Below are 25,304 nucleotides of genomic sequence, written 5' to 3'. Positions count from 1 at the left end.
AAGTGACAGGTATGGCAACATGAAAAGCTAAACTAGTGAGGGGCACAACTACAACACCTCTAGATTATGAGCAATATTCTGCTCTGGATACATCAGTATGTAGATCTGCCTAAAAAGAACAGAACTGAAATTAATGCAAGAAAATGGCAGAGTGCTACTAATTAAATAAATGGTGTCATATAATCAGTGTATGTGATTAATGAGCCAGTATCTCCAATACACAGTCATTTAAAAGTAAATATATTATGTATTTTATGAAGTGTATCAGCTTAATTTATCAAATCGTGTAGCCTCTATGGCTGTTGCAGTTAACTACAGTATGTTATGCTTATTTAGCCACATTTCTGATTATGTTGCTCCACTTCAGTGCTTTCATTTGAAGCTTATTCATCCATTCATTTTCTAAAGCTGGTTTTTATTTTGCTATTAGAGTGTCAGAGAAAGCCCAGCTCATTGAGTGTATAAAGCAAGAGCCAGTCCTGGTTGTCAATAAGGTAACACACATCGAATAAGGTAGACATCTAAAACCTCCACAGAGACAGAAGCAGAGAATGGATCAGGAATCAAAGCCGGCAAATCCTGGAGCCATGAGGCAGGACACTGGGGCAGTGTGGTGTTATGGGTCCACAGCTCGTGGAGAAAAGGCCATTGATTTTAAATAAATAATCATCGCACCCGAGGCGGCTTCGTGAGGGGGGGTTGTTAGCGAGCCGCGGGGCAGTCGTCGATGTGGGCGTTTCTCACCGTGTGCACAGGTGAGGAACTGCCCACATTCGTGATTGCTCCCGTGGCTAATGCTGCAGCTGTGATGGCCCCTCACGTTTTAAAAAGAAGCGCGAGTCGGTTGTGGGGGGGTGTAAGAAACGTTCGGGAAGAAAGAAACGTTCGGAGAGAGAAAGGAAAGGAGAGGACGGAGGTTACAGGGAGCGTGGAAGCAAGCGGTGCAGGAGAGAGACGGACACGCGAGCGTGGTGAGCGCGCGATCGAGCGCTCGTGGGCAGCTGCGCAGGAAGCTGGGTGTTAGGCCGACACCCAGGTGTTTGTGTAGATGTCGCTCCCGCTGAGCGAGCAGGTAGCGGGAGTGACCAAGGTGAAAGCGACGAGCCGCAGAAGGCCGCGGAAAGGCAGCGGAAGTCGGGAGGCTTGGAGTGGCAGTCCTTGGTGTGAGCGTCCTGGAGACCAAGGATTCCAAGTCTCGAGGCTGGGATGAGAGCCAAACCGAAGCCAGGGATCGGGAGGTCTCCAGTCTTGCGTGTGTTTGAGGAGGGCAGCTGTAGAGAGCGTCTTGCCTGCTGCTTGGCCCATACGGGATAAGCAGGTGAGACGCTAACAGAAGAGCACCGTATTTGTTGATGGTTTTAAGACTGCTTCCTAAAAAGATTTTAACCTCTCGTTTTTAAGGATTGTTTTTTCTATTTATTGATTTTACTCCACGTTCTTTTAATGGATTATTTATTTATTGAAGAACTGCACTTTATGAGCACTGCTTTATTTTGTTGACTGTTTTAATAAAAGCACTTTTGTACTTTCAACCATCCCCTTGCTCAGATGCTCAATTTGCCTCCATTGACTAGCTCACTCGGCAACATTATCGACGGTGTTGGGTTCGAGCGCTTCCAATAGCAAAGGGAGTGTGGAGCCAGAACCCACATCGTCACAGGCAGCAGCAGACATAATCCATCTAGAATTGAACTTCTGGTGAATATTTGAATTAGCTGTTATAAAAGGTGGTGGTGTACATGGACTGACTGCTTTAAACAACTTAAAAGCCCTACGACTGTTTTAAGGAAGAACACATCAAACATATTTTGGGTTTGCTTGGTATGAACTTTGGGGAAATTTTCTGGCTACAAATTCTGACAAGTGGTGTGGTTTTTATTCCTAGAGAGTTTGCTGAAATCATGTCTCTATTGCTAACATTTCTCCTAAGTTTCTTCGACCTGCCCTTGCTTCAGACAATTGTAACGGTCACAGTCACTAATCTCTAATTAAACCACCATTCAAATGGAAGGCAACACAACAAGGGAACTGAATGGTAAATGAAATATAAAACCAAAAGGGAGGACACAGGAAAAAAAAATGCAATCAGAACAGGCAAAGAAGTAAGGAAATGATCATTTTCAAAGTACGCCTTGACTGTGCAAACTGCACTCTATCAATTTAAGTCAGAAAACTCTTTAATCCTGCAGAACAAAAGGCATCATTTCTTTTATTGACATTGTTAATACAGTTCAGCTGAGTCATTGTCCTGTGGTTGGACAAGTAACGTTGATTTTGAGATTGTAGATTAAGGCACGCAAGCATTAAATTATTGCACTAGCTTCCCCATTCATGATCCTCTGCTCTAAGAACGGTTCTCATGGTATTATTTTTAACTTTCTATTCATTTCATGTAGCCACTCAACTAACCATGCCTCTCTATGCACATAATGGTTAAATGGCGGGATCTACGTGACTGGATTTCAGGAAGACATGTTTAATATGTGGTCACCATCTGTCTACAGTGCCAAACTTTGTGTCCACACTGCTATGTCTTTGTTTAAATAAGCAGACATTAATTTCCGTTTCCACACTTTGTCCACATTAGCCTGGCGTTTTTAACCCCTAGTAATGGAGACTTTTGAAAACAGTCCACAAGTCTACAGAGTCCGATACTACTGACATTGTAATGTGGATGGGTGAAAACATAGATAATTTAATGGTCGCTAGAGTTTCAGATTACAGTAAATCCTGTGGCCCGCCATGTTACTGTGCCTTGCTCAATGTTGGTGAAAATCAATGTCAGGGATTGTTACTCACAGTCCTGGAGTACAGCAATGTCTAGAAGACAGTCTGCTGATGATGAGACTTGGCATCAAACTAGTTTTCTTGTTTGAGCTTTCGTGCTTCCAAAACTAATTTTAATTACATGGTAGAGCAGGGATTCTAACTTCCAGTCCTGGGGGGGCTGCAGTGGCTGCAGGTTTCAACGCCCTTAATTGCCTATTTTAGTTTTAAGCAGCTGCATTTAGGGTTTAATTGTTTTGAGTTTTCTTAACCAGCCATCAGTTAATAATGAGGTGGAAATGAATAAATTATAAAGGAGCCCAAGGCCTCCAGCTAACTTGGTGGTGAGTGTGCATCTTGAAGTATCTGTGTTAATAAAATGTTTAGAAATGACTGAGAGGAAAAAAACATCAGCCAGTTCTGGTCCACAAAACATATGGATAATGTTCTCAGAAAAGGAAATGGTGCATTATTCTAAAATTGGGGTTAGATGAATGAAAGCGCCACCAAGCAATAGAGTTAAATACCAAGTGTCACTTTCAGCAAGGATTGTCTTCTAATTAGGAATCTAGTTGGAATGAAAACCTGCAGCCAGTGTGGCCCATGAGGACCATGAGTGACTATCCCTGATCTGTGTCACATCTGTTCTTGATTATGGTAGTGTGGATGGAGAAATATCCATTAATGATGTGAAAACATTAGTGTGGCAGCGATTGTTTGAATGTTTTTAATGAAAACGTCGTATGGATGTAGCCTGTACTGCTATTCTTTCAAATGTTCAGGTAGTTATAATACAATGGCTTGCCTTTGAGGAATCTTAGCTTAATATTTCATTTTTATGGCAGTTGCAGCATAGGGGGGGCTCAAAGTAGCCTCAAACCCCTTTCTGAGATAACGTCCTGCCAGGCCCAATACAAAGCAGTCAAGTTCACCACTAATAGTGCTAAACGTCTGTCGTAATTGCTTTTGCCCAGAGTCATTTTTACACTTAAGATGTAAAGCTGGGCCTTTTAGGATGCAGTTTTGTCAGAATCCTCCCCAATTTTTCGACTTAGTCGACATGAGAAGGAAACCCATAGTTATGGGGGCAGGTTGAAAAGAATAAAATGACCTAAAACTGATTTTACTTTGCAAAAAGAAAGCTGCACATTAGATTTACCAGTTGGGCAACTTAATTAGATTAAAAGACATTTGTATCATCATTTTATTAAGTAGATCCATCAAGTTTCTTTTTTTCAGTGTTCTTATTTGGATTTTCTAGCTTCCTTTAATATTATTTAAAATTATTTTGTGTTAATACATTATTCACTTTTATTCATTTAATGGATTATAGATTTTTATCATTAATTTATCTCAGCCACAAATGAGGAGTTATTGGGTTTGGATTGGTGGGTGAGCCTTAGTAAACTTCTTCCCCCCACATCTGCAGGTTCATGGCAAATGCATTACGCGAACAAATTAGCAATTGATTTTCCTGAAGGCTCAGTCACAAATCGACTGCTGCTCAGCATTTCATTGAAGGTGTCCACAGATCAAAAGTGTTGATTGCTCCTCACGCAGCGGGGTGTAGTGACAAAGGCACTGGGCTCTAAATCAGTGGGCTGCTTCCTGCCCGACTCGCGGTGTGACTCTGAGCAAATTACTACACCTGCCTGCGCTCCTGGCACAACTAATATGTATTATAACATAGAAAAAATACGCTTAGAATACAATTTAATGTAAACAAGATATTTTTTATTTTAATATGACAGTGGGTTTATTTTGTCTCCGCTCACACTTTAAAGTCTGTAGAAAAGGGCTACATTAGTGAACTATATTTGATGTTGAATACTTTTACATTTCAGGCCATCCACTTGGAATTCATTGTGGCTGTTGTTATGCTGTCACTAATTTTAATCATATTACATAAATAAATCACTCTACTGTATTCTGTGTCTGTATTCGCACCCCAAAGATATGCACTTTAGATTACAGTATGTATTATCAATGAAATGGCGCGGTATGGTTGAAATCACTCCCACAGTCAAAAAATGAACCTTCTCATTGTTCAAAATGTCTTCCCCGTTCAGATTTACTTTGATAAATGCAGCAATGGGCAAATGTCAGGCTCACTTTGCCAAACTCACACACAACTAAAGGAGAAATGTGTTACTGTGATGGACTATTTGGTATATCAACAGGAAAGAGTGATATCAGTGTTTATAACAGGGTGACCCACGGAGTGGTGGCTCTGAGGTGGGCATCTGCACTGGCAGTCAGAAGGTTGCTGGTTTGAATCCAATAAAAGCCAACTCCTTTGGACTCTGGAGCAAGGCCCTTAACCTGCAATTGCTCTGTCCCGGGTATGACGTTAATCTGCATCCATCTCTGCATGTGCAGTAGGCCCTCCAACCTGCAGGGAAAAACCTGGGGGTTGGTGGCAGAATTGGCCCTCCAGCCACCATAAACAAACCTCACAATGATCCACTCCATCTGAACTGGTGTGGTGCTGAGGTGTCACCCATTGCATGGCTGCCCTCGGGTCCTAACCTGGGGTCCTAAGGTGGCTTGTCATGTGGTGGGTACGGCAATGCGCTGTATCAGCATGTGTTCCTGACCTCTCTCACACACACAGAAATGTCAACTAACACAGAAGAATACAAGATAAATGTTTTTCAGATAGCAGAAGGGACATTATATCAGAATACAAACCGAACCGAATGTACTTATCCTTTAAATAAAACTATTATGTGAATCCACTTAATGACTATGTGATCTCCAGTTTTATTACCATTTATCAAAAGAATTCCTGCGTCTGAATGATAGTCATGTTTAACAGATAACTGCACTCCAGCTCTCTAACAGTATTTTCAGTGTTCAGTCTTTAAAGATAAATTAAGTCTCTCCATAAGTGAAAATTCCATAATAAGAAAGGGATAACAAGTGAATTAAAACCCCATGTTGCCTTCACACTCATTCACCTCTTATTTAAAATGCTTTTCATAAATCACTTCACCCCAAAATATTCTAGTAAGCTTTATTTTGACATCTTCCTTGCCATTCTTGATTAACCACATATAATTGGGTTTCTCTGGAGACAAGAGACCGTAGATCATTTTGATCTGAGGAGCTGCTGACATCAAATGAACTTTGCTTATTCTTCAAAAAAAAGAAAAGAAATCTTGCACCGTCAGCTTAACAAATGCCTCTCTCGGAAAATAATGTATGGTTGGAGGAGCAAATGAGCATTTGCTGGCACAGCACCTGTGAACGTCTTTCCACCTCCCTAGAAAGAAAGAGGACATCCTAACAGGCCCAGCTATAGTACAGATATTTAGGTTAAGCCTGGTGTGTCGGGCGGCCACGGCCATTACCAAGTTGGGACGCCAGTTGGATGGAAGGACTGGGAGTGGGGAGAGTATCTAGGGCACTACCTTTCCCGGGATGCTAGCGGGCAGCCCTCCTGGGTGGCTGTGGCTCCACAGATTCCCACGGGGCACACTGGGAGTTGGAGTTTGGTACAGCGCTGTTGGGTTCTGTGGAGACTGCCAGGGGGAGCTGCAGAGCCCTCCATTGAACTTCCATCACACCTGGGAGTGATTCCAGGTAACACTGATGAGCCACCTGGAGCACACCCAGAATCTGCATAAATAGAGCCGCCTCACCCAATTCAGGGAGCCAGAGTCGGGAGGAGGAAAATGAAGCTTGTCAGAGAGAGAGAAGGAGGCAGAAGGACTGAGAGCAACCCAAGGGTAGAAGCAAGGTACTATATACTATGGTGCTGTACTGTGCTGGTGAGCAAGGAAAAAACACTTCCCCAGCTCTGAATAAAAAGGTGTTGTTTGCTGCTCTTGTGTCTCTGCCTGTCTGTGTCGGGTTAGGGTTAGCTGGAGCGCCCCTGGTTTCCACAATGGACAAATACAAGAGGGGTCGCTGCTGGGTTGGTGGCATCAATTCCATTTCAGAACTAAACCTAGCCTGTGGTGTTCCCCAGAACAAATGGGGAATCTGGGCACAGTGTAGTGAGGTGTTTCAACTGTGAGGATATACGTACCAGATAAACACACACAAACCCTCACACACACACATTCAGCCGTATATATTAGATTAAATCCAAGTCAATGGTCTGAATCTAACGGGCAGCCTTTGGAAACACTTAGCCTTTTCTAGAACTACAAATTTAATTTAAAGGATGAAATTCATTTTTGAGTATAGTGTGTTGTCTGTGTGTGTGTGTGTATATATATATATATATATATATATATATATATATATATATACAGTGGAAGCTCGGTTCACGACCGTAATTCGTTCCAAAACTCTGGTCATAAACCGATTTGGTCATGAACCGAAGTAATTTCCACCATAGGATTGTATGTAAATACATTTAATCCGTTCCAGATCTTACGAACTGTATGTAAATATATATTTTTTTACGTTTTAAGCACAAATATACCATAGAATGCATAGCGTAATAGTAAACTAAATGTAAAAATATTGAATAACACTGAGAAAACCTTGAACAACAGAGAAAACTAACACTGCAAGAGTTCACGCTATATCACTACGAACTGCTCACTAAAAACACTTTTTTTAATGAGTTTTAAGCACAGGGAAAAAAATGAACATTTGAAAAATCCGTAACCGATCGCTGTAAACAGAAGTGAAGTGGAGGTTAAAAATACAATAGAAAAAAGTCTTCATTAGAACATTAGGACATTAGAACACTCTAGACGAGAACAGGCCATTCAGCCCAACAAAGCTCGCCAGTCCTATCCACTTATTTCTTCCAAGAAAACATCAAGTCGAGTTTTAAAAGTCCCTAACGTCTTACTGTCTACCACACTATTTGGTAACTTATTCCAAGTGTCTATCGTTCTTTGTGTAAAGAAAAACTTCCTAATGTTTGTGTGAAATTTACCCTTAACAAGTTTCCAACTGTGTCCCCGTGTTCTTGATGAACTGATTTTAAAATAAAAGTCTCGATCCACTGTACTAATTCCCTTCATAATTTTAAACACTTCAATCATGTCACCTCTTAATCTTCTTTTGCTTAAACTGTAAAGGCTCAGCTCTTTTAATCTTTCCTCATAATTCAACCTCTGTACTCCTGGAATCAGCCTAGTCGCTCTTCTCTGGACCTTTTCTAGTGCTGCTATGTCCTTTTTGTAGCCTGGAGACCAAAACTGCACACAGGACTCAAGATGAGGCCTCACCAGTGCATTATAAAGGTTGAGCATAACCTCCTTGGACTTGTACTCCACAGATCGTGCTATATAACCTAACATTCTGTTAGCCTTCTTAATGGCCTCTGAACTCTCTCGGGAAGTTGATAGCTTAGAGTCCACTATGACTCCTAAATCCTTCTCATAAGGTGTACTCTCGATTTTCCGACTGCCCATTGTGTCTCTCTCTCTCGTGCGTGTGTGCGTGTGTGCGTGTGTGTGAGACTCTCTGTCTCGCTGCACAGGGAGAGACTGAACACGTGCGGAAATCATCAGCACACACAAACAGAAAGGGAAACTGGCTTTTTCGTATACTAAGTCTGTGGTCGTGAAAAGATGCAAAAGTTTGGCGAACTTTTTGGTCGTAAACCGATTTGTACGTGCTCAGAGACGTTCGTGAAACCGAGGTTCCACTGTATATATACCCATGAGCAAGGTGGCTGCTTATATATTGCCCTGCATATTAAATTGTAAATTAGATGAATGGAGCCATTATACTGTATCTAGTTTTCCGTCCAGTGTCCAGGATGCTTGCAAACCTATTTTATGTTGTTGTGTGGCTTTTCCTCTTAGGCAGAGGTGTCTGGTGAGATTTGAATTACTATTAATAAAAATATGTAAGTGCTTTGTAAAATAGCAATGCAAAGAGAAGGTTGAGAACACAGTTACTAATTTAAGAATACAATGCAGCTGACCACACCAGCCTGACAGAATAACTGCCTTCCCTTAGCTACTAACACCGGCCTTTGCCCTTTCTAGGGGTCCACAAGGATGGTCCTACATTTGCATCTGGTGAAAATAAGCCCTTTTTTTCTTTCTTACTTTTAATGTAACAGTAACACTGATCCTGCAGATCCTCCTACAATTCTTCTGTCCTTCTGTAGCGTGTGATGACAATCACTTCGTGAGACTTAAGGCACCTGCGCAGTGAACAACTTCATTGAAATAATTTCAGTTCTGCACTATGCTGGGCATATGTCAGTGTTGAGCTATTTTTTATCAGTGTCTGTCACTAAACAGGAGAAATCTTCCATCCATCTATTATCCAACCTGCTATATCATAACTAGAGGGTCACAGGGGTCTGTTGGAGCCAATCCCAGCCAGCACAGGCACAAGGCAGGAAACAAACCTCAAGCAGGCCCCCAGCACACCACAGGGCACGCACACACACACAAAGCACACATTAGGGACACATAACCTGCATGTCTTTGGACTGTGGGAGGAAACCAGAGCACCTGGAGGAAACCCATGCAGACACGTGGAGAACATGCAAACTCCACGCAGGGAGGACCGGGGAAGCGAACCCAGGTCTTCTAACTGCAAGGCAGCAGTGCTACCCACTGCACCACCGTGCCGCCCCACAAATATTAATTTAAGCTGCACAATGGTAGTAAAACTATGGTAAGCCTCAGAGTACTAAAGGTTATTGTTTTCAAAGTAGTCAAAGTCACCATGATGGAATCCTGGGAACAGAAGTAAGTGACTAAGGCCACCCCTACTGAGTGCAGGGTATACCAAGAGCAGTCATTCTGGTGGTGGGAAAGTGTCCGTCCTATTACTGATAGCCCAACTACAGAGGACTTTCCTAAATGAGCAATTAACATGTAACAATTGGCTCCTAATCCTATTATAAGCTAAAGAGCAACCGATCTAATTTTGGAATGTTATCCTTTCTTAAATAATACAATAGAAGTGCTTTGCCTTGAACAGTATAATTTAGTTTCTTTCATATGTGTACTTTGTTTTATGGTGTGTGTGAATGATTCCTTGATTCTTTCATACTTTTATTTTAATTTCTTAACTGATTTTTGCAGTTTGTATCTTATTTAAAATGGAAAAGTCACTCACACTCAGAACTTGGGATACCATTTGTATTTTTGATAAAGTGAAGATTAATTGCTTAGAGAATAAACTTCGTGGACGCACAGCTCCCTCTTGTGGTCATTTTGTAAGTTGATTATGTGCATATTCAGGCCATCAATAGTACAGTAGCTGTGTTACTGTCTGGATGTTAGCTTTTTTCTATTACAATGAAATGAAAGCTTGGAGAATATCGAAACAAATAAAAATATGAAGGTGTGAGGTGAAAATTGTCTGGTTTTTGATTTTTTTTAACACACTTTTTTTTCATACCAGTAATCAAACCTGGGCTGGCCAAGTGAAAACTGGGAACTGTCGCTGTTAGTAACTCCAAACATCTGTGAAAAGGGTTACTGTCTTTAAATTCAAAGGTTTTCATTTACAATTAATTTATTGTGCCAATATACCACCAGCCGTTTTCCAAAGGCGCATTGTACTCAAGTTGAAAGAAGATATGCTCTGCCCGGCTCCTTATGAATCTCCTGGCAGCTAAAACCAAAAAAACTACCTTCTGGTACATTTCAAGTCTGTGTCATTGTTAAGGAAGAAAATTCTGTCAGTAAAAGTAGGTGTGAATCACCGCTATCAGTGTGTCCAAATGGAGCCTGCCATGTACACCGCTCAGTACAGCATGACAAGACTGACAAAAAACGACCAAGCAATGGTCTTAAATTAAATTCATTTACGTAACACGTTTACAGCAATCGGACAACAGACAGATCACACCTATGCCTTACATTATCTAAAGGTCTCCAAGTAGTTGAACAGAGTAAAGATCTTTGGCAAACATTTGTTTCATTGAACAGAACGTATTATATGTAAATCAAGAAGAGAATAAAAAGTTAAAATGTCATATGATCTCATCTCTGTAATAATGTGCTGGTACAAATGATTCAGAATGTCTTAGTTAAACATTCAGGCATAGTCACAAGCATTTGCAGATTGATACAGAACATTTTACCCTTATGTTATACACACTTATTTTATTTATTTATTCATTTTTTCCAATTCTTATTTCTCTTTCATTACTTTCATCATGAGAGAAGCCATCTGAATGTCACTACAACAGAAGGACAGGAACACCTATAAAGAGCAATTCCTGAACGCAATGTAACGGGGTTGGTGTGAAGTGAACCAGCAGTTTACTGATGAACGTCTTTTACGTGAACTTCTTCCACACGTCCCAAGGAGGATCTTAGTGACATTTGTTTTTGTGTACTTGATTGTGCATGTTTACTCTTTGTTTCTTTACGTTTAAAATATCGTGAATGAACAAATAAATCTCTGTGAAATTTCAATAGAACTTTTCCTACTTTAAACCGTTATGGGGTTTTGTGTGCACCCCAGATCAATGATTTGTATGTCTCTCTTGTGTTCTCAGGGTAACGTTTTGTGGTCTGTGCTGCAAAAAGTACGTTGAAGCCAACATCTCACAGAAGTCCCGCACCACTGTCAAATACACCATGAAGACTTTGGCCAGTATTGCTGAAACAATCATTTTCATGTTCCTTGGGATCTCTGCTGTTGACACATCTAAATGGATCTGGGACACAGCCCTGGTGCTGTTCACTCTGCTTTTCATTCTAGTGTTCCGAGCCATTGGTGGGTATGCTTCTGGGAACGCTCCTCATCACTTTCAGTTGCCCTAAGTGTTCGAGCAAGAGATGAATCTCCAACTCCACTCCTGGAGCGCTAGTGTGGCTGCAGGCTTTCATTCTAACTGTTTACTTAATTAGTGACCAGTTTTGGCTGCTCTTTAACTTGTTTGCTTTCATTTTAACCGACTTGTTCTTTAAGACTCAGCTCTATCTATCTATCTATCTATCTATCTATCATATAGTGCCTTTCATATCTATCTATCTATCTATCTATCATATAGTGCCTTTCATATCTATCTATCTATCTATCTATCTATCTATCTATCTATCTATCTATCTATCTATCTATCTATCTATCTATCATATAGTGCCTTTCATATCTATCTATCTATCTATTATATAGTGCCTTTCATATCTATCTATTATATAGTGCCTTTCATATCTATCTATCTATCTATCTATCATATAGTGCCTTTCATATCTATCTATCTATCTATCTATCTATCTATCTATCTATCTATCATATAGTGCCTTTCATATCTATCTATCTATTATATAGTGCCTTTCATATCTATCTATCTATCTATCTATCTATCTATCTATCTATCTATCTATCTTGCCTGTAGTAGAAAACACAAATTAACTGGATTAACTTGGAATTTTTCAAAAATGTTTGCATTTTACTCCCACAATTAGTTTTACTGAGCTTACCTGTCATCATTTTCCTCTTCTCTCTGTCACGGTGTCACTTTATGATAAGCATGTGGACATTTCTATTATTGACACATTGATATCTTAACTGGTGTTTCTTTACCATTATTTTTATTGTAAAGGAAATAGAAAGCAACTTCAGGATCAAGTTCAACTTTAGTTAGTGATCATAGTAACAGATTTTTCTGTTAACTCCAGTCCTGGAAAGCCAAAGTGGCTGCAGGTTTTCATTCTAACCCTTTTCTTAATTATTGACCCGTCTTTGCTGCTAATTAACTTCTTGTGCCTTCATTTTAATTGACTTGCTATTTAAGACTCAGACCCCTCAATCGTTTCTTTTTTCCTTTAATTAGCAGCCAAACTATAATGAGATACAAAACGAGCCAACACGTGACTGGCCTAACCTGTGTCCATCTTACAGCATCTGAAAATAAAGAAAGGTGAAGGTCTCAACAACATTGATCTGCTCAGATCCACAAAACATTTCAACAGTGCTCTTCGAAAAATTAAAATCAATAGTTTTGAAAGTGTCTGCTGTGGCAGAATGAGAGGAGCAACAAGCCATGGAATCAAGTAAAAGGTTTATTGAACAACAAGAATTGACCTCTAATTAAACAAAATGGTTGGTGTGAAATTGGTTGGAGTTTGGGGCCCTGACTTAGCTGGTCGTCTGATGGCTCTCTTCACGTCTCACTTATGTTAACCTCCTTATCATTAGACCTGAGCGTCACTCAGGCTGTAAAAACAGTGTTAAAAGCGTTAGTCCCGAGTGTTGCTTTGGCAGATGTGTCTCATGTAAGACCCGAAGTTTACTCGGGCTATGAAAGTGCCAACAACGTTAGTGCCAAGCGTTACTCAGGCATCTCTATAGTCGTGTCTTGTGCTACATGGGCAACAATGTAGACGCGTCTTCTCCTAGACTTATAATGGCATTAGAGAAGAAACACCTGTCATCAGCAGTGAATCTGTCGTCAGGCGGTGAAATAGAAATGGTCAGTGAAACTGAAAGTGGTTCTGGGAATTTGAAAGTGACACTTGTGTCATGCACACATGTGCAGTGTGCTGTTCATATTATTATTATTATTATTCATCATTATTGTTATTACTTGTATCATTATTATACTTTCTACACTTCTGACTTTGTACTTTTAGTATTTTGCACATTTTACAGTAGAAAGATGAGATTTAACAAAATTGTAATTTTTCAAGCCAAAAAATGCAATGCTTTTTACATGTTATTTGAGAAAAAATATAACACTAAGGAGATTAAGGAAAAAATGAAGCAACTCAGGGGAATGAATCTTAAAAGAAAGAAAAGAAATTCAACTAAAATGAAGGAAAACAAAGAAAAATTTGCCACTGCTTAAGTAAAGGTTTAGAATGATAACCTGCAACCACAGTAGTGCTCTAGGACTGGAGTTGGAGACCCCTGGTCTAGAGTAAAGGCCTAGCATTGGAACATTTTATGGGCTACTCCAGGTCCTCTAATGACTTGTAGATCCACTCATGGGGTCTGCAAAATTACGTAAAACAGAGCCTTCAGGTGTACGTCGCATGATTCTTCAGTTGACAGGTGAGTTATAGAGGGAGATGGACTAGTGATATGAGTGAAAGAGCACAAGATAACAGAAAAATGGTGACGAGAGTGGGGGAATAGAATACTTTTTAGAGGGTGGGTGAGTAAGTGAGCTAGCCATCATGTCAGAAGTGTTGTCAAACCATTTTTATGCTTTGTGCATTTTCCTCCTTTGTTCTTGTAAGTATACATGTGTGTGTGTGTGTGTGTGTGTGTGTGTGTGTGTGTATGCACATGAGTTTTGTTCCCAGAGGTTGTCAGTTCAAATCCCACTACTGACACCATGTGACCATGAGCAAGCTTCACCTCCCTGTGCTACAAACAAAACAAAAGCAATATAACTAATTGTACCTCAGATGTTGGATAAAGGTGTTGGACAAATGATCAGTAATAATAATAATAATGGAGCTTCTGCCATATGGAACATAGTAGGAAAAAAAATGTAAAAAATGCATTTAGTACCTTTTCCCAAGATGCGTTTTGTGTGTATACCTGCGCAGGCTTTTTTATGTCAAGTCATGTCGATCTTTTGTACTCTAGATATCAGAAATCATGGAATGTTGTGTATTTAATTTCAGCTCGCAGATTAGTCATTAGCTTCCAAAATGTAGTAATCAATATTCTCATCTCAGTTGCCACTGGTAGACTCTTCTTCAGTGTTCATCTGGGTGGAACGTCATCAGCTAATGAACTTTTGTCTTCTTCTGAAGGTGTCATTCTCCAGACCTGGGTGCTGAACCAATTCAGGATCTACCCCTTGGATAAGATTGATCAAGTGGTGATGTCATATGGGGGACTCAGAGGAGCTGTTGCATTTGCGTTGGTAATCTTACTCAATGGGGCAAAGGTCAAAGCAAAGGACTACTTTGTAGCCACAACTATAACAGTTGTCTTCTTCACAGTCATCATTCAGGTATCACTGTTTTATCTTTGGGTTACTTTAGATTTTGGATTGCTTCTGTTTTTGGCTTTAAGTTGTGGGACAATGGCTTCAGAAGGTAGTGTTCCTTCCCAACTCATAGTTCTCATTGTGTATGAATGTGTTTGCTGCTTTCGGACACAAATCCACTACAGTGTAGATGAACAGATGATTCAAAAGTGACCCAGTGAGTGCATTCTGTGTTCAACTGGTAATTAGTGGGGGTAGTGGCCTCGTGTTCTTTGCTGCTCGGCTAGGCTCCTGATTCCTATGGTCTTGTTTTAGTGCATTAACCTTGGATCATTTTAAGGAAATCTGTGTGTAGGTGTTCAGTAAAATGGTAAGAAATGGGGAGTTCTTAATATTTGACTAGATTTGGAGCCATTTTGAATGATTGTTGCTTTGGATGTGTAGCAGAATTGCTCTAAGTCGGAGAGTTAAGGTGGTCTGGGTCATTAAGATTATTTTATTAGGTTAGTTGGGAAACTTATGTTTGTAGCACTTGCGAGTTGGCTCTGAGGGATGTTTTTCAGTGAGATTTGTTAAGTTCAACAGATAATTTCTCTGTGCAAGTCCTGTAAATAGCATACATGAAGCTACTGTAGAGTATATTACTTTATAAAGAAATTATTTAGTGATTCAGTTTCATCCCTTTTAGCAGTATACAGGAGATTTTGTTTCTTTAGTCCCGTGTATTTCTAAATAAGGCTTGGAGTTTGCATCTGGCAAATAGCACTTTACCTATGGTATGTCCTTTTTTCACATTAGGCCAGTTTTAATAGAATATGCAGAAAATTGCATTCAGCTTTAATTGAAGATCTTACAGTTTGATGAAATATAAGGAATATATCTTTATTTGTGAATTACCACATGTACAGGTTGTAATGTGGCTGGGAAAGCAGACTACAGTGGGCAAGCAAAAAACTGAGGTACCAGCCAGGTCTCACCCTTTACCTGTAACAAAAATCAAAAGAAAAAACGGCTACAGTCAGCCATGTTATTAGAAGTGCTAGTAGCAGAGTCGGAGCTCTGTCCTCCCTGTTTGTGGGCCAAGTACTTATGCCACCTTTCCTGGGGAGTCCCTTTTTATAGCACTGGTGCTGGAGAGGAGCGAGTCTTCTCAGAGCATTGTGGGCAGAGCTAGGCATTGTTCTTGGGGTGGTCTTTTGATGCTATGGGTGGGAAAGAGAAGATTCTGTTAACATCAGCACCCTTTTTCATCCTGGGGTGCAACAGCTTACCTCAACAGTGCCAGGAAGGTGGTCCTCAGGCATACATGTATGACAAGGTAATTTACACGATTAAGAAAAACACCTATGCAAGACAGGGCTTTAATCATACCTTCATTCACATATGATATCATAATTCATATTGAATTACAAATGCAATAATTCAATTAACATTTAACATGTTAATACATGTTCAGGGAAGAAGGCCCTGTGTTAGGGGAGTGCAGGTATGTACATGAGACTGTACTGGGATGGACTGGCAGCCCATCCAGGGCTTTTCCCACCTTATACCCATCATAGATATCCCTCTGACCTTGTGCCAGAATAAGTGGGCTTGGAAAACTAATGAATGAAAAATCACCTGCAATATCAGTTGTCAAACGCTTGGGGTGCTGATCCCCTGTTAAACCCAACAGACAGACGTAGACACAGGGTAAAAGCAAGAAGAAGATCTTGTTTAATTCTTCCTTTTTCTTTGTAGTGCCTCCAAAGCACCCCACCCACAATAAACAGCCAATAATAATGATGATAAATAAACACAATAACTCTCTCTCCCCCACCTCCCAGCAAGCTCTGCACACTCCTCCTGACTCCAGCTTGCTTGCTGGGTTCCCGTCAGTCCTTTAAATAGTCCTTGACTTGGGTCTAATGAAGACTTGACATTTTCTTCAGCCCAGAAGTACTTTGAGACTTGCGTCCTCGTGACTACTTTGTACTTCCAGGCAAAATGAAAGTATGAGTCCCCAGGTTCTTTGACAGCTCCCCCTGGCGGCACCCAACAGGGCTGAGAAACCAAACTCCAAGTCCCAAGATACCCAGTGGGAATCCGGGGCACAGCCACACTGCAGGGGAGCTGCCATCTAGCGTTTTGGGAGCAGCAGTGTCGGCAAGTAGGTGCCTTCCCCCATCCTTCTATTCCAGGGGCGTCCCGGCCGGGTTGAGCTGCCAGCCGACCATCACACTGTTAATCCAAAAAAGAGCCTCCACACTTAACTTCATGTCTATTTTAGGTAAACTTGTGTACTTTTGGACTTTACAAGCCATTTTTATATGTAAGATCTTATCAGCCCAGCTCAGCCATACTAGAGATAATTAAATATACTATACTCTGATTCTAGTTAAAGGTAACACAGCTGTTCAGTATATATTTCTAAATTAGTATGTTTATTTTATCCAATGTGTAAAATAAGGAAATTGTTTTGTAGCACAGTCCCCTGGTAGCTACAGAAAAGGTACTAATGCTGCCTGGAATTTTTTTTGGCACCCAAGTCGGATATGTGAGAACCTGTCATAGCAGCCCAGGTGTTGTATTTCACTTTCCCATATATTGTGTCCTGGAGCTTAGACACACGCACCCAAAACAAGACAATCCCATGGTAAGCCGCTGCTCATTCAGAGGGTGAAGAACTGCTGTAAGCTGATCTTTTTAGCACGTTGTTCTCTAGACATGCAGTAGTAATCCTGACCTTTTCTTTGATTCATGCACAGACCTTTTAAAAAATTAAACATGACCCACTAAAATGTTGACTTGAAAGCCATTTACAGGCTGCGCTTTCTTCTGAATTGATGTGGCACTTTTGTGTTCCTTTACAGGGATTGACCATAAAGCCACTGGTGAAGTGGCTCAAAGTAAAACGTGCTGACCAACATAAACCAACAATCAATGAGGAAATTCATGAACGGGTAGGTGGATTTCTGGGCTCTTGTAGAATGGGCAGTGAGGCTAATTATGTGCCAGCGTGTGAGGTTGTTGCCACATACAGTGCTGTTCCCATCTCTTCCTGTCAGTCTCTGTACATTAGTTTAGGAATGGAAAGTAGCAGTGAGATTCTCTTCAGGGTTCACGTTTAAGGAAAAGGAGCTGGGGAGCGTATTTGAGAATCTAAAAATAAGCTTTTGAGACATGTTGCAGTTCTGTTCAGGACTCCTAAAATATTCTGCCTTTCTCATTGCTCAGGCATTTGACCATATCTTAGCAGCTGTGGAAGATATTGCTGGTCAGAGTGGGTACCACCACTGGAGAGACAAGTAAGTCTGAAATGCATTTTACAAAGATCTATAGATTCATCACTGTTGTGTAAGATGAGAAATACTTAATTGAGAAGCAAGTTATGGGCAGAGAGATAATATTGTGCAGTCCAGTTAAAAAGTTTGGAATATGTATGGAGTCAAGTTGAGCAGCTACTGTACAGTACAGTATGTGCAAAGCAAAGGCCATTACAGAGCAACCCTGCAGAATACAGAAGAGGAAACTTCAGGCTGAAGAGAATCAAGAAATTATGAATAAAAAAAGTACTTGAGTAGCACAGGAAAAACACAAATCTGAACCATGTTTATTTTTAAATACTGTTTTTCACATTATTGCATGTCTCTGAGTGCTACACCTGCCACCATGTACAAAACTGTCAATTTTTATAGAAAGTCAAAATACACGCTATTGATAAACTTTTAATAGAAGCAAGCAAGATGAAAAACAAAATCTGATGCATAATGCAACCCTCTTGCAGGCCGCTGTCCTTTAAGTAAAAAGAATATCTGACAGACACGAGTCCGCTTGCTGCACACCCCTGCCTGGACAGACTAACAATAAGCAGACATTACCGTCCAGGCCGATGTTACTGTGACACGTGAGGCAGCAGAGCAGTACAGTACACCTACAGTATCTCCGTCAGACTATGATGATGAGGTTATTATCTCTCATTGTTAAGAGATGTCACTTGGCAAAGAGCAGAAATGACATTTAAGGAAGCAAAAGATCAAAAATATAGTGAAAATCAGCATATTTAACAGCCATAACTAAAATTATCAGGGGAAAATACTGAAATACTTCTTAATACAGTATATGTATTACATTACTGTAGTACATTGAAAGATAAATTATTAAACATTTATGTTAATGCAGCACATGGTATGAGAGAGACTGTGTGATTTTCACTATTTTTATCATCCTCTGCTTCTTGTGCTCTACATTACGTTTCCTTCTTTATTGTTCTGTTGTTATTTTTGCACTTTGTGATCCCGTCAATGTTTTATATACATGACATTATATAAGGGAGTCTGCTAAAAAGAACAGTAATAAATTAAACTATTAGCAGTAATCCTGCAATTATTTTGTATAGAATAGTAAAGCAATGCCTTAATCTGTGCCTGTTGTTTCACAACCTCTGCAGCCACCTTCTTCAAAGGCATGAATGTGGCATGTACTCTGACTTTCCAGCAGGTGGCAGCATTCCTCCTTTTTTGAAATGACTTTGTTTCTTAATAACACTTTTTATTATAATCTATCTATCTATCCATTATGCAACCTGCTATATCCTAACTACAGGGTCACGGGGGTCTGCTGGAGCCAATCCCAGCCAACACAGGGCACAAGGCAGGAAACAAAACCCCGGGCAGGGTGCCAGCCCACCACAGGGCGCACACACACACACACACACACACACGCTCACACACACCAAGTACACACTAGGATGCATGTCTTTGGACTGTGGGACGAAACCCACGCAGACACGGGGAGAACATGCAAACTCCAAGCAGGAAGGACCCGGGAAGTCAACCCAGGTCTCCTAACTGCGAGGCTTTAGCGCTACCCACTGTGCCACCCCTATCTATCTATCTATCTATCTATCTATCTATCTATCTATCTATCTATCTATCTATCTATCTATCTATCTATCTATCTACAGTATCTATCCATCTATCTATCTATCTCTCTAGATTTTATATATATATAAAGTCAATGTATGTGTGTATGTATGTTCCAGCATCAACCATTCTGAACGGCTGGAGAGATTTTCATGACACTTGGTACACATGTTTCTCATTGGTCGACTAAAAACACTGTAGGGTGAAATCAACCCTAACCCACCTCCTTCTGGGTAGGTTGGCGGTGATCTTGCGATCATGCATGCATGTTATCATCCAGTTGACACTCGGGATGACCATCAGAGGGCGAACTAGAAGTGCCTGCCAGCATTCTTTATGTTTGAGCACCACCGCGCCCATGTTGCTTTTGAAATTAAATAGAGTTGGCCGATTAAGAGCGTCAACTGGATGATAATATACACACAAGACCACAAAACAAGCACATTAGTAAGTCTTCATTGTTTGTTAATTTTATTTTTAAAGTTGTTTTTTTTCAAAATTATATCTTTCTCAAATAATAAAAAAAAACACTTTATTTTCCTCCTGGGCAGCGCTGGGTATTTGAAATAGTTTTTTATATAGTACCTCTCCCATTTACTTAACAAATATTCAGAAGGATACAAAAGGAACGAAAGCACTTTAAAAGATCAAATAAATAATAATGGAAAAAAAGTAATATCAAATATTAAACATGAAATAATAAAATACATAAAACACAAGGATCTGAGTTAGAATGAGTAAACAGAAATAAAATATACTAAAATGCAAATTACTAAGAGAGGACTATAAACGAACAGCATAATTTGTGTAAGCTAATATGCAGGACAATCTGTGTATATCAATAGTTATTTTAGAAGCAAATGTTTCAAAAGTGTGCATTCTAGGACAATCTTCAGAATATTGCATCTTAACTCAAAATAAGAATTTTATCTTCTGTGGAAACTGTTACAGTATATCGAAAGTTTCTCTAAATCTTAGATAATGACGTGACCTCATACTTTAGATACAACGTGTCTACAGACCCCTTGTCTAAGTGGTTTTATGGGTTCAGTCCATTCCTGAAGTGATTTCTGTTAAATAAATAGATAAAAACACAAAAACACATAAAAATAGCATCTTACATGAAAAACCTATCTGTCCAAAAACATCACATTTCATTACAAACTAGCACTAACATTTAATTTATGTTTCCTGCATTAAAAAGAGCCACAGTTAAAACAAATTGCAAGCACGCCATCTTTGATCTTCAGAGTATTTAATGTCTTATTTCTGGTTGTATTATTTTCCATATAACAAGCTTTTTTAAAACATCACTTAATAACTCATAATGTAACAAGAATTACTCATTTTCTGTGTAGTAACTTATAATGTAACAATCATTAATAATTTTCATTTCTCATCCACATTTTCTGATCATGACAATAGATTTCCCAGGGCAAAATCAGTTGCCCTCTCTCTAGCAATAAGTGCCAATTCTTTCTGAGAAATTTTCAGGAATTCCCAAACCAGTTTAGAAATGTAATCCCTCTGGTGCGTCCTGGGTCATTAGACTGAGTGGTACATTGAGAGCTATGTCCCAGAACTTAGCTCCCAATTCCAAGCGTATTGTCCGCAATCAAGTGTTCAGTCTCAACGTCTCTTCCATTCTCATTGATGATTGAATTCATGCAGTACTTAAACTCTTCCACTTGCAGCAAAGTGCAAACAATTTTTTAATCAGTCACTTCAGTGCACCATAAGCCAATTCAGAGATGTTGGAGAACATCATATCTCCCATTGAGCCAAAACTAATTCCAAAGAACACTGAGTTCAGCTCATCATAAAATGACAAGCAATTTAGTTACTGTACCTGCTTTGCTTATCCTCGATGGACTCTGAACACTCCAACTCTATACTTTTTGACAGACCATAATTCTCCCCACACCCACCACAACCAATCAAAACCTTTACTCTGACTTCTCCGGCTTAATGTGTTTGCATGCTTACAGGTGGGAGCATTTTGACAAGCGATACCTGAGCCAGCTCCTGATGCGAAAGTCAGCCTATCGGATTAAAGATGACATCTGGGACGTCTATCACAAGTTGAATGTGCGAGACGCCATCAGCTATGTCGATCAGGTAGGCAGCAAGTGTTACTAACCCTCTTCTTTTCTTCACCTTTGCTTCTTTATATCTTACTATGCCTGCCTCTCAATTCCCCGCTAGACATGACTGTGAAATCACCTTAGTAGCTCTTGATTTTACATCACATTCTTCACATAAAATACATTCTTAAACTACTTTACACATTTAGTAAAATGCAGTAATTATAATTATAAGCCTATAGCAATCAAGCAGTACTCAGAAAGTAAAAAAGGAAACTAAATAGAATAATCTGAGTAAGGCCTATCAAATCAGTATAATAAACAAAGAGCTGACATCTATCCATCCATTCGTCCATGTTCTGAGCCCACTTAATTCAAGTTTATGATCACTGGATATCCAGGATCTGATGCAAGACAGCAACCAAACCTGGACACCCTCACCCACTCATCCACTCCTAACAGGACCATTTACAGTGCATCTGGAAAGTATTCACAGCGCATCACTTTTTCCACATTTTGTTATGTTACAGCCTTATTCCAAAATGGATTAAATTCATTTTTTTCCTCAGAATTCTACACACAACACCCCATAATGACAACGTGAAAAAAGTTTACTTGAGGTTTTTGCAAATTTATTAAAAATAAAAAAACGGAGAAATCACATGTACATAAGTATTCACAGCCTTTGCTCAATACTCCATTCTTAGAATAAGTGATCTAAGATTTGATCCCAGTGGCCAGAATCTGAAAGGCAGAAGTGCTAACCCCTGTGTTACAATACAACAACAACAACAACATTTATTGATGTGGCACATTTTCATAAAACAATGTAGCTCAAAGTGCTTTACAAGATAACAAAGGGAAAGTTACAAGAAAAGAAAAACAATTAAGATTAGGCCATAATATTAAATAATAAGTAACAACAAAACAAGGTAAGGTCAGATGGCTGGGAGGACAAAAAAAAAACTCCAGATAGGCTGGAGAAAAAAAAATTAAAATCTGCAGGCGTTTCAAGGCCCAAAAAACCAAGCCTCCACTGGGCATTCTAGCTAACATAAATGTTCCTACATCAGTCCTATTTGTTTTCATGCTTCAGATGATATGATTCTGATGAAACTGGTGTTGTAAACAAACAAGACACCTGCCTTCAATATGGCGTCAAGCAATATCTTAAAGCTAGAAGGTGCATCTACACAGATAAAAGACAAGGCGCAAAGCGTTCGACACAGTTGATCGAGCTGCCCTGTGGGACATCCAGAGGGTTCACGAAATCCCCTCGAGATTGCTGGATATCATGGTCGACTTCTGCGTTTTTCCCACTTGATACTGGGGTTCGTCAGGGGTGTGTTCTTACTCCTACTCTGTTCAATGCTTGTATGGAGTGGGAGTTGGGCAAGGTCGTGGGGTCCAGTGGCTGTGGGACATCTGTTGGTGAAGAAAGATTCACGGATCTTGACTTTGCTGAAGATGCTGAGATGAGTGACTGGGCTTATGTGTGTCATGGATAAAAATGAAGATCCAGGCCTTTAATGACCATTTGGACTCGGCCATCAGTGGTGTGTCTGTTTGCGAGAGAGTGTCGACCTTGTCGAGAGGTTTACTTACCTTGGCAGTGACATTCATGTCTCTGGTGACTCTTCCTATGAAGTCAGTAGACGGATTGGGAGAGCATGGCGGGTTGTGTGGCACTCCCGATATCTATGTAAAAGGACGAAGGTCCAAGCCTTTAGAGTCCTGGTGCTTCCTGTCTTACTATATGGTTGCGAGACATGAACGCTATCCAGTGACCTGAGATGAAGACTGGACTCCTTTGGTACTGTGTCTCTCCGGCAAATCCTTGGGTTCCATTGGTTTGACTTTGTGTCGAATGAGTGGTTGCTCATGAAGTCCCGAATGAGGCACATTACCTGCACTATGAGGGACCGTCAGTTATGGCACTACGGCCATGTGGCGCGTTTGCCCGAGGGTAATCCGGCTCATAAGATCCTCATTGTTGGGGACCCAAGTGACTGGACCAGGCCAAGGGGTCACCCATGTAACACCTGGCTGCGGCAGATAGAGGGTCATTTCTGGAGGGTGGGACTGGACCGCATGTCTGCCTGAGGGGTTGCAAACCGGGATCCCAAGTTGTTTCGACGTGTAGTGGGCGCGGCAACGCACTGTACCGGTGCATGCTCCCCAACTTGACTTGACTTAACCGTCAGTTGCCTTTTAACAGTTCAAAATGCTTGTGTTTGACATATAGCTTCATTCATAGCACAGGTTCGTAAAACATTTACTTATTGATGAAAAAAGACAGGAAGCACTAGTAAGCTGTAAGAGGAGAGGGCCAAACCGGTTAGGTCAAGATAAGGTTCAGTACCAATGGTGTCTCTCAACATTAGTGCAGATAACAAACTGCGGTAGGTCGACAGACAGAATAAGAAATCCTGTGTGGTTAGAGCAGAAGACAGAGAGCGAAAGAGTGCTGTCTACCAAACCGGTAAACAGCTGAAGGGTGAAAGCAGAGAGATAACGCACAGCCCCTCAAACCACACAGTCTACATGGTTAGTCTGACATGATGAGACGTTAAACTGCCCCTCTCATTTCTAATTCTAATTTCTAATTCTGGCCTTATCCATTGAGGAGGCTCTTTTGAAAGATTTAAACTGCTGGTAAAATTAGGGAACACTACAACATTATTTTCCATAAGGTGCTGACTTCTTTTGCTTCTTGTCAAAGTACTCATTGCTCCAGAGGAGCTTCAACAAACTCCTCATCCCTTGGGTGTGAACAACAGAATATGAATTTCTAACCATCAAAAAAAAAATAAAATCATTCGAAAGGGTAAAGTCAGCGAAGAATCCCTCTGTTGCCTAGGGAGGCTGTGATTCCAAAAATGTGTGACAACACCACTTTGCTGCAATAAGATGATTTGTTAATTGCTGTGAAAGCGCTCATTAACAAGTGCTGACAGAACCGAAGATTGCACAGAACTTGAGCATCTGTCCATAAGCTGAGTTTTTTTGTGGCCATGGAAATCCTCTCTGCTTTCTGTCTTCCTGCCACACCTTTACGTGTTAAATAAAATAAATATGGACACCTCTCTGGATACTGATTAAGCTGACAAGCAGGAGAAAAACAAGTCTTTTACTAGATTGTGGTGATGTGGGCAGCATAAATGGAACTGAATAATGCTGTGGACAGGAGACCTTGGCTGGAACAGCCAGCTTTTGTGAAACATGAGAGTAAACACCTCGTGATGACACCTCAGTGAAACATAAATGAATTAGTCATTCTTTATCTTATGGAGAGTCATTGTTGGAGAACTCCATTGCAAAAACATTTAAAGAGCAAACAAGAGTATAATTCTTACTAGTTAATCTATAACAACAAAGAGCACAGGAAATGGATTTCAATGACACCTTACAGATAAACTGGAAAGGAAACGTCTCTCCTTTACATGCTAACAAAACATGCTTGTTCTTCTGTGTTGGGAAAGAGCAGTGGAAAGGTCAGTCAAATACACCTTTAGTCATACCTAAAAAAAAACTAGATGATGAATAGTTAGTTATACCTTCATTAGGCATTTTATGCTTATATATTACCAATCAGGGCAGCACGGTGGCGCAGTGGTAGCGCTGCTGCCTCGCAGTTAGGAGACCCGGGTTCGCTTCCCAGGTCCTCCTAGCGTGGAGTTTGCATGTTCCATCCGTGTCTGCGTTTGTTTC

General features: G+C 40.3%; 1 protein-coding gene across 2 annotated transcripts in view; it reads left to right on the top strand.

Annotated features, from left to right (window-relative positions):
- Window positions 1-25,304, top strand: part of slc9a5 (solute carrier family 9 member A5) — a 159,446-nt gene that overhangs the window by 87,359 nt on the left and 46,783 nt on the right. For both annotated transcript variants that reach the window (XM_039762957.1, XM_039762958.1), the window contains exons 6-10: window positions 11,213-11,433; window positions 14,427-14,629; window positions 17,458-17,547; window positions 17,822-17,892; window positions 21,498-21,627. In XM_039762957.1, coding sequence (XP_039618891.1) covers window positions 11,213-11,433; window positions 14,427-14,629; window positions 17,458-17,547; window positions 17,822-17,892; window positions 21,498-21,627 — 715 coding nt within the window. The remainder of the gene's footprint in view (window positions 1-11,212; window positions 11,434-14,426; window positions 14,630-17,457; window positions 17,548-17,821; window positions 17,893-21,497; window positions 21,628-25,304) is intronic.

Source organism: Polypterus senegalus, chromosome 9, assembly GCF_016835505.1.
Source record: "Polypterus senegalus isolate Bchr_013 chromosome 9, ASM1683550v1, whole genome shotgun sequence".
NCBI lineage: Eukaryota > Metazoa > Chordata > Cladistia > Polypteriformes > Polypteridae > Polypterus > Polypterus senegalus.
This window is presented reverse-complemented; position numbering and strand designations above follow the sequence as displayed.